This window comes from Amblyomma maculatum, chromosome 1 (assembly GCF_055883805.1).
Source record: "Amblyomma maculatum isolate TAMU_Amacu chromosome 1, ASM5588380v1, whole genome shotgun sequence".
NCBI classification, from domain to species: Eukaryota; Metazoa; Arthropoda; class Arachnida; order Ixodida; family Ixodidae; genus Amblyomma; species Amblyomma maculatum.
The window spans coordinates 353430293-353439970 of NC_139344.1; the positions used below are offsets into that span (position 1 = coordinate 353430293).

General features: G+C 45.1%; 1 protein-coding gene across 1 annotated transcript; it reads right to left on the minus strand.

Moving 5' to 3' along the window:
* Positions 1-2014: 2014 nt before the first annotated feature.
* On the minus strand, positions 2015-7678 carry LOC146207806 (uncharacterized). The gene is made up of 5 exons (XM_084587170.1): positions 7534-7678; positions 5338-5489; positions 5099-5166; positions 4820-4903; positions 2015-2242 (listed from the first exon to the last, which is right to left on the minus strand). Exons 1-5 carry the CDS (start codon positions 7648-7650, stop codon positions 2106-2108), a joined length of 558 nt encoding a protein of 185 aa, XP_084443296.1. The 5' UTR covers positions 7651-7678; the 3' UTR covers positions 2015-2105.
* Positions 7679-9678: the final 2000 nt, after the last annotated feature.

Here is a 9678-nt window from a genome sequence, read left to right on the forward strand (position 1 = left end):
ATACTGCTGCTGCCTACCTTGGAGGATTTTCAACATCACCTTGCTAGCATGCGAAATAAGCGCGATCGTGCGTTAGTTGGAACAATCTTTGGCACTGCCTTTCTAAGTGCATATACATGTGACCTTTGTCTATGCCTAATTTTTTTATCGACCGCTTTTAGGCTGCAGCCAATCTTTCAGAGCAAGCTATATTTTTCCTATATTATATTATACTTTCTTATGTCTATGACTGGACCCTGCCTGCGCGGAGGGTTGTGTGACGTCACAAAACAAGAAATGACTGTTGGCAGGAGCTTTCAACTTGGGCAAATCCTCTGAGATATAGGAAAGTGACATGGGAGCCGAACCCTCCGCGTCCCTCGGACCCGAAGTAACTCACGCTACACCTATGCCACATAGCCGTGGTCGCACGGCATGGTTACATCGGGAGACTTTTATTAGGTAAGTTGCTTTATTTCTCAGTCGAGCCTTCAGTGCAGGGCTCCGTGTGCCGCCGCGATCCTACAGAGCAGCTCTCGCTGGTCTTCCAGCTTCGTGCCAGTCAGAGGGGTCTCAAAAAGTTTCAGGGGCTGCCCATTCATGGCCCCATTGGCCACCGCGACCCTCTCAGCCTACCCGATCAGCCGGCGTTGGTCGGTCGAATAGTGCTGGAATGGGGAGGGTTATGGGAGGGAAGCGCTGGGTGCGGTTATGCAGGCCCAAATGGAATAGTAGAGTGTAGGTCGGTGTTGGCAGGTGGAGCATTTGTCTGAGTAGCGGGTGGGGAAGAGCAAGACTTCGTGATACAGGTTTTAGGATATTTGTGAGCCTGAAGTTGACGCCATACCAGAGATTCGGCCTTGGTAAGTGTTAGGTGCGTTGGCAGCATTGTTCTTTGTGTACCGTGATACTCTCTGATGTGGCGTAAGTGTGCAGAGCCATGAAGGCGCCCTCTGTGTCTTCTTCCTCTTACATTTCCGTCCAGAGTGCCCGGAAGGTTGCTGCTCGGATGAGAGCATGCGCACTCTCGTTGCTGGGAAAAAAGGCGTGACTATAGGGAGTCCCAAAGACGCGAACGGTGGGGAGTCTATTTGTGACAGCATGCGAGCAGCCTGCAAAGCTAACGTACTCTTGGCGAAGGCGCTGCACGCAGACTGTGAATCTGCAATTATCGTGTAAGTCTAGTGTAACACTAATGGCTTAGTGTAATGAAATGCCAAACCACGTAAAAATCATGTATGAAAGCAAGAGCCATGTCAATGGCAGTATGTTCAGCCAACGTGCTCCAACTCATGCCACGAACGAGCCCGTAAGCCTAAGTGAGCCATCCGCGCTCGTACAGCTAGCCTCATAGCGTCTGTGCCGGACAAGTATTTCACCGCGTCGACATGGAGAACATTTTGGTCAAAGCTGTACTGACGAAAGAGTACCTTGACTCTGGTTCTGCTGGCGTAAAGCTCAGGTTTCATCTTCGAGACCGGCGTGCCTTTAATCTTACCTGCGAGTGTGGACGTGCTGCTTCTGTTGCAAAGGAGTGGATGCCTCCGCGTAGACTAAATGGCACAGAATGGTTCGGCCCATCGCTATGTCTCGAAGACGCGTAAGCGGCCCGGTCTTTTGAACTTGCGCCAGCTCTTCGGCTGCAGTGTGTTGTGCATCCTAGATGCAGCTTACGGTGTGTCGAGGTGTACGGGGACAGACCGAAGGCTACCTTGACCACCGTCCGACGACAGACATTCTGGCGATTTAGCTCGCTTCGATTTAGCTGTTGATCCAGATTTAGCCATTGATAAATAGTATTCAGAATGAAATGCTATACCGTGCAAAAACCCTGTAAAAACGAGCTAGCGATCATCAAAGTCGGCTCAACAATGGTTGAACTACTGTTACTTTTTCAGCAAATAAAGCCACCTCTTTCACTATGGACAAAGGCGCTTATTTCTCCAGCGTTAATATTTAGGCCACAGGAGTGCTCCAAAAGTATATACCCAGCATAAACTGGGAACCCAGCTCTAGTAATGAACTAACAAAAAAAGTGCGAAATGCGATGTCAGCAAAAAATGGTGTATTTGGCAATGAGGCCGTTAAGCTGAAGCTTGACGTCGCTTTTGTTTTTCCAGACGTTTTTAAGGGTCGTCCGTTTCATTTTGGCAGAGCTCCTGGGTGTACTCTTCCACTGACACATCGCAAATGTCATGCAGCTGGTCCAGGCAGTACTGAGGAACGTCATTTTCCACTCGCTTTGATACCCAAAGCTGGCAGTCTGTACGAAGAAAAGGAAAGCATGGAAGCCTATCACTCTTCAATTGCAAATATTAACCGCATTATATGAAGTATAAGATGCGAAGGTGTACATGATATATGTCAATGCTGCATTGAAAGAATAATGGTGACTTTAAAATAAACTGTGTAACCTTATCCATAATGCTGTTGCAAAATAGAGCATGTGTGATGCACAGGACTGCAATAGCACCGAAATTCAGCAGGGCGAAGAACGCGATGCATGTTAATCGTACGAAATCTTAAGCAAAATGCTGTCTCGTACTGACTGCACCCGTAGGCTACTACCTACTGTCAAAATTGTGCGAAACACACCAGTTCCCGACATCGCTGCTGCTCAGTTTTAAAACCGTAAGGTTTTAAAATTGGCTGTCGGGAACGAACCTGCAATTCGTCGACCGTTAGGACGAAACAAATTGCCGCGGTAACGAATCCACGCTTTTTCCCTGCTTTCTAATTTATTTCATAGCTCTTCCCGCTATCCTCAGTTTGAGTTGACCTCTTTTAGCTTGTATCTACGTTGCTGCCCCAAAGGCGAGTGCTGGAAACATATAAGAGGTGTTATATATATTCCTGAGAAGGATGCTGGCAAACAGCCACACATCACATGAGAGCACCTGTAATTAAGTGTGCTGCCAAATGTATCTGCCACCTGCAATGACATGAGAAAGAAGGTTATGCACGCATCTACATGCTGAACTGCCAGTGCGCTAACTAGAAAGACTGAATAAGTACCTGCCCTGGATGTAGTCAAAGCGCGATTTCGCTTGCTCCAAGCACTCGGTAGAAGTTTTTACCCACCCGCGAGAAAGTCGTTCATTTGCACGATGGCCAAAAATTGCTCATTGGTGTAAATGATTCGCTTTCGGAAATAATACCGCCAGCGACGGAATAAGAGGCGAAATAAAAAAAAAAGTAAACAAAACAAGGACACGCAAGCTCTGCATTTAACGTATGACGCGACAGCGCTAACGACTCCTTTTTGCCGCTTCCCTTGCGAATCTTCTTTCGCATAGGTGCACATTGCTGCTCATCTTTCAATTTCTCTACTCTTATCCCATACAAACTAATTATTATACAGTCGCACACTACCAGATTACATGAAATGCCACCTGGCGTAGATAAGCAGAACCGCTTTAACCAAGGCGTACGTATGTGCTTGTGTGGCCTAAACGCGTCATGTTTAACACGGGATTTAAGGATCTTAGACTGTTCCTCTAATCTCAAAGGTAAAGCCTGGCGGCACCTGTTAAACGGCAATGTTATGTGTTGTGGCCAATCCGATGAATAGTCAGTGCGCAGGATGCTCAGGCTCGTTGAGGAGGAAGGCGGCCCAATGATTGCAGACCATCTACTTTTAGTGATCGAGGCCTGTAGCCAAATACTAACCGCCAGGGGCATGCCCGAGATTTTTCGCTAACAACGATGATGCCAGAGTTTACGCAGAAAGCGGTCTGCAACGTTGTTGCGTTAAAAAAAAAATGGCGGTGGTTTAGCTCTGGTTAAACCGGGTTGAATTGCGTTAGCAATACCTCCATGGCTGCGCTTATGGTTAAGAATGTAGTGTACCTCATGGTGTAGCTTGATATGTTTAGCTATGAGTGAAGACATGGCACACGAATGAACGACTAGTTTTCTTTGCCTTTATTAATCCTAATGAACACACTACGATGGTCCGTAAAGCTACGTGAGCATGTCAGAATCAGCCTGCCAGGACCCTGGCATTCACGTTACCTATAGTCCACTAAGGCACGTTCATGCGGCTTGGTTAAAACAGTATTCGGCTCGGCTGCGGCTCAAGGTCAAACGTGGCCCTTCCCGGGACTACGCGACGGGCTGAAACCTGGCTCAGTATTGCTAGCACAATAAAAAAAAGATTATTCTCTGCCATTTCTTCTTTTAAGGCCATACCTTTAAAATGCTCGTACTACAGGAACTCCGAAGTTGTCGGTGTTGTGAGCGAAACATCACAAGCTTGACTATGGCGCGCGGTACTTGGCAGGCGGTATGACCGAATGATGATTGGTTGGCAGGCTGTGTCACGTCACGAGATCACATGACATGACAGGGGATGTTAGCTCGGGCTTCTCTTTTAAGTGGGCGGGTGAGATGGAAACCGAAACTTCTGGGATCCTCGGGCTACGAGACACGCGTTGTAGCCCCCGCTGGCACATACGTACGTACGGATCAGTTAAAGCCGCTTCTTGTAGGTGCCTATGTCGGGTGGTCTTTGACATAATTTGGTAACATACGTCTGTGTCCTAATTAACATCTGCAAGTGAGGCACAACTCTGCAATCAAGCAGCATGCAATTAAAGTGCACGTACGCGAACGAGTACACGTAAAAAGCGGAGCTTAAGTGCCCCCTCATTTTTTGTTCATGTTACTTATTGTTCGGCGCCGCGGACACTGAGCTGAATGCGCTAATTCTGGCCTGGAATCAAAAACATCAAAATCAGGCTCTACAGCAGAGACGTTAGGAGATGTGCGCGCGCCCTGCCCTGTATTCACGCTAATCACTGCAAGCAAACGCTCATTGTTTAAACGTAGTTTCTCTCACTCTGTCCGTCGTACGGAATGTCCACAATGACGCAGTCCTTGTAGTCCGTATAAATGAAGTGAGCCACCCACGTCTGGCCCGGCTCTGCAAGGAAAATGTAAAATCTGATATCAAACGAAATAGAACATCGCTGCATACATTCGAATACTTATCTCGACGACCCATTTATAGCGCTCTTCTAGTTCACACATTAGCTAACAAGCGCCAAATGTTTTTCTCCAGTCTAGAAAGGAAATGGGGCATAAGCTGCTACTTCTTGAAAGTAATGTATGTACTTACTGTCACTCAGCTTCAAGACGACCTTGTCTGGTGCATCGCCCGCTGATAAACTCAAAACGACATTTCTTCTGAAATCACAAAAAAAAAAAACTTTAAATAAAAGGTTACATGAACTGATGAGCTCTTCATTGCTTCAGAGAATAAAGCGGTTTGTTGCAATAAAAAAAGAAGGCGAATTAACTGAATGAAAAAGGCTGGCCGAAGTAGCGGTTGTTGTCGATTTAAACGAAATCAACAACCTTTTGGTTCCGCCGTGACCCTTGAACATCCAAACGTAGGTGGAGGTCTTGGCGTCCATATCCAGCGATGTTCGCTTGTTAGTAAGACATTGGAATTCGGGGTCGTCTCCCGAAGAGTAAACGAGCACGACGTAGGGAAAATGGGCAAATAGCTGTAATAGAGAGAAAAAATGCTGCAAGAAAGTCCCTTTGCATCTGCCTTTGCGTAAACAAAAATGTGACGATTGCCTTGCAAGGTTAGGAGAAATTATATTTTTATGTAGACATCAGAAGAACTTTGCGAGCAAGTTTTAAAGACATATCCCAAAATGAATCCATATAACTTTCTGCGTTGCCGACGCATTTGTAATGCAGCACGATTAATAATTTAAACCGTTTAGCAAAGGCATTTTAACGAACATGCTCCATGGCTGTGGACTTGAGGAAAACATAACAGTTTTGAGTTACGGTTCGCGTTGTTAGCCTCTAGATCACGTCGGACACGTCGCAACACGCCCCAGTGCTGTTTTTAGCGGTCTGGGAACAATCTGAAGCATGAACGTACGGGTGTTCATAGACTACCAACAAAATGTATTGTGGTACTGTGTTTGCAGTGGACGAGTTGGTGAATTATCGCATTGCAAAACACCGGGGAAAGTCCATTTACAGGGATCAATGGTGAGGAAACAAGCGGCCCACATAGAGGAAGCTTGAAGGGCTCACCGCGAAGTAGCAATGGTTATTTTGTATACAGCTGCTGGTATCTGGCAGGATTTTAGAGGACTCTGACAAACACACAGTATAACGAAGGTGTTCACAATAGAAATGAAGTTGAGGGGGAATTAAATCTCGACCTTTAGGAAATGACAGGACAGTGTTAGTGGCTTCCATCTGCGGCCCTTCTTCTGAATCCTCGTTAGTCTACAAGCAATTTGCTGTTCGTTTAACCACCAGTACCTTCACCACTGCTTCTTCTCATTAGCATACAAACATAAGTTATCAGTCACGCGGAAAGCTTAAAACAACGCCTATGTCCGCCGTGTACGCCAAGCCTCTGTCACCTCTCACGTTTTGAACGCAGAACCACCTGCCCGGTTTAGAGAGGAACAAATGGGAAGATGGAAATATTACTTTTCATCATGCAAGGAAGGACCGGTTTAAGGAAGGACAAGAATATGGCCACCGAGGTGTTTAACGAAAACCCAGGATATAAAGAAAATTCGGGTATACCGTGCATTTACTGTGCTTCTCATTACTACACAAGCGAATTCGAAGAGGCGCATGCATTTTTTTATCAATCTAGTGCAGCGTCAGTATATTTTTACTTGTACATTACGCAAATTGAGCATTCCAGACTGCTCCGCGATGAAAAAAAAAAATAAGACCGCGACCTGTAATAATGCTGATATAAGGTGTTTACTGAACTTTTTAGGCGTCATTACTTTTAGTTCCGTTACCACTGTGTTGTCCTGCGAAATAGAAAATCTTTCCACGAGGCACCGAAACCTACATTAAAAAAAGTGCTGTATGCAGTACGTTAGCAATTCTTTGCCAACTATAATTATTTCCCATGGTGGTTGATGGCGATGACGGTAACCGAAGTAGCGTGTCTGATGGATGAAGTTAGCTTCCCTAGCACTCCTCAGTGAAACTGCTGATGTGGGCTCATTTTAATATATTGCCAGCGTCTGCCATATTATAGTTGGCGAAAGAGTTCGCGGTATGCTAATTGAGCTGTACATTTTCTGCTATCCCAACTGCTTTATTTTGTACAGAATAGAGTTCAACTACTGTTCAAGACATCCGCCTCACATGCTGTAAATGATGGATACGTGTGTATGCATGCCCGTGGTCTCATGCCTTAGGCTTATACGGGGTGCATTCTTTGGGAAATCGCTCCTTGATCCTAAAAACGGCCACAGCCGGCTTCCATAGCCTCAATGTAAATTTCGGTACCTCCTGGAAAGATTTTCTATCTACGGAGGGGTGTAAATGTGATCGCTTTTACTAATGGGGCAGTTTATCAGAAATGACTGGGTCATTTTTTATAAAGAATGTTCTAGCAATCGATCACTTACTTGAAAAATGTGACTTTTCATTTACCGCTGTCATTATTTGCATTTCATATAAAATAGTTCCAATTATTTACATGATTTCGATAGCGCGAACAGAGTGCATAAAATGTAAGCCTGGAGGCAAAATATTCTATAAACTTACCTCGAAAGCGTCTGTGACGTTTCGGGAAAGAATGTGCGGTGCCTTTCCTGATGTGGGGGCAACTAACAATGCAATATGAGCAGCGACTAGAACTAGTGCAAGCATGGTTAGCCTCATAACGTCGCCTAGCTGCAGCTACTCACACTGTGGTGAAGCTGCCTCCTAAGAGAGCTGATTTATACGCGCCACGCCGGCCAACTTTGTCAATTGTGCGACCAAAGTATAAAAAAAACAGCAATGTGCTTTACATTTGCTAATCTTTTTGTTTCCGCAATTGCAATCACCATTACATTGGCAGAAAAAAGTGTATGATGGTTTTTCTGAAAAAAAAAAAAATCACTTCATGGATGTGCAAAGGAGGCTGCCGCCCCACGGGGTCAAAAAATATAGAACTCGAATTCAGTATTTTCCTTTTAATTTCGCGCTGCTCCTGTCGCTAGCAAAGTGACATTTAATTAAATAACCCAGAGGGAACGCAACCTCATTTTATGAAAAGATAATAAGATAGGGTTCTTCACATCCAGAACTGGAAAGAGCAGTTCCGTAGCATGACGTAGTGCACGGTTCCTTATTAGCCTCAAACATGTGGGCTTCATTACACTGCCTCGCAGTCTTTGTAGACCGACATGAGAGTTTTCTTTTTCGCTTTATTTTCATCCAAAAGACTTATATCGTCGGCGTGACCCACTACAAACTGTAATGCCATCAAGGGAGAAGGAAATCGTTCGTAGTGTCCAGTTTGCCATGAACAGAATCTTTTCTGTTACTGGGTGGTGCAGGAATGCACCACCCAGCGGGCGAGCGTCCACGCTTGTGTGGCAGACGGCTCCCCAGCGACGCTGAAAGGTATCCTATTAAAAGCAATTGTCGCGTCTTTCTCAGGACACAGTAGTCAGCGCCGAAGGCTTGTGGAAACTTTATTCCCGTTTTCGGATTGCTTCACAGAGAAACCGGGCAGAACTGGCGTGCCTCAGCACGAGATTGAAACGGGTGATGCGCGCCCTTTCAGATGTAACCCGCGGCTGTTAAGCGCGCATAAGAGACAGCTTCTCGACAGCGCCTTTGGCGAAATAATTGATACTGGCGCTGTGAGAGCCTCATAAAGCCCCTGGGCGTCCCCAGTTGTTCTAGTACCAAAGATGGCTCGGTCGGGCTTGTGCTTATTATCGAAAGCTGAACACACTGACGAATAAGGTTGCGTACCCTTTCCAGTCGATCGAGGCTCTGATGTACGCGTTAGGGAACGCAAGGTTCTTCACAGTCCTGGATGCAAGCAGAGGGTACCTGCAGAGTGAGGTGGCGGAAGGTGACATTCAGAAAACCGCATTCACCTGCCACCGCGGCCTCTACGAATTTACTCGACTATACCGTTTGGTTTGTTTAATGCACCGAGCATGTTCATGCGATTGACGGACATCGTACTGGGCGATACAAGGTAGGTGCAAGGAGGCACAGAAGAGTCTGTGAATAGTCAGAAATGGCAAGAAAGATAGAACAAAATCGCAAAAATTGTGCCTTAAGAATTAGCTAATACAAAGAAAATATGACTAAATTGAGCACGACAAGCACACTACAGCCTTTGAAAAAGTAAAGGTCTAGAAAGCTGTTACCAAGGTCTGCATAGAAATGAGAAAAAAATAGTACTAGAATTAAGTGTCGTATATACAAAACAAATGGAGGCACAAAGGCACACAAACCATCACGCATGAAATCCTTTACAGTTTGTGAAGACGTCCGTTACTATGAATTTCTATAAAATTTTGTCCGAATTGGGGGGGGGGGGGGGGGGACAAAGGTTTACATAAAGTACACTGAGAAAAGAATGCCTGAAACATGAAAATATCACACAGCGGCCAACGGAAAAGAATTAAGGTAACATATGAAAAAGAAAATGCGAATAAATGTATACAATAAAATATGGTCAGAGAAAAAAAGTAATTAAATACCAGTAGTTAATAATGATAGATTAAAAAAATATGAAAAAAAAGCAATAGATAATAAAAAAAAATAAAGAGCACTGCAGAATCTACATTGGAGTAATGCAAAAGTACGGATGCTGCTGTTGATTGCTTCTAGTAGCTTAATTGAATTCTTGTTTGAGAAAGAGAGAGAGGGAGAAGACTTTATTTACACCGACATGTACCT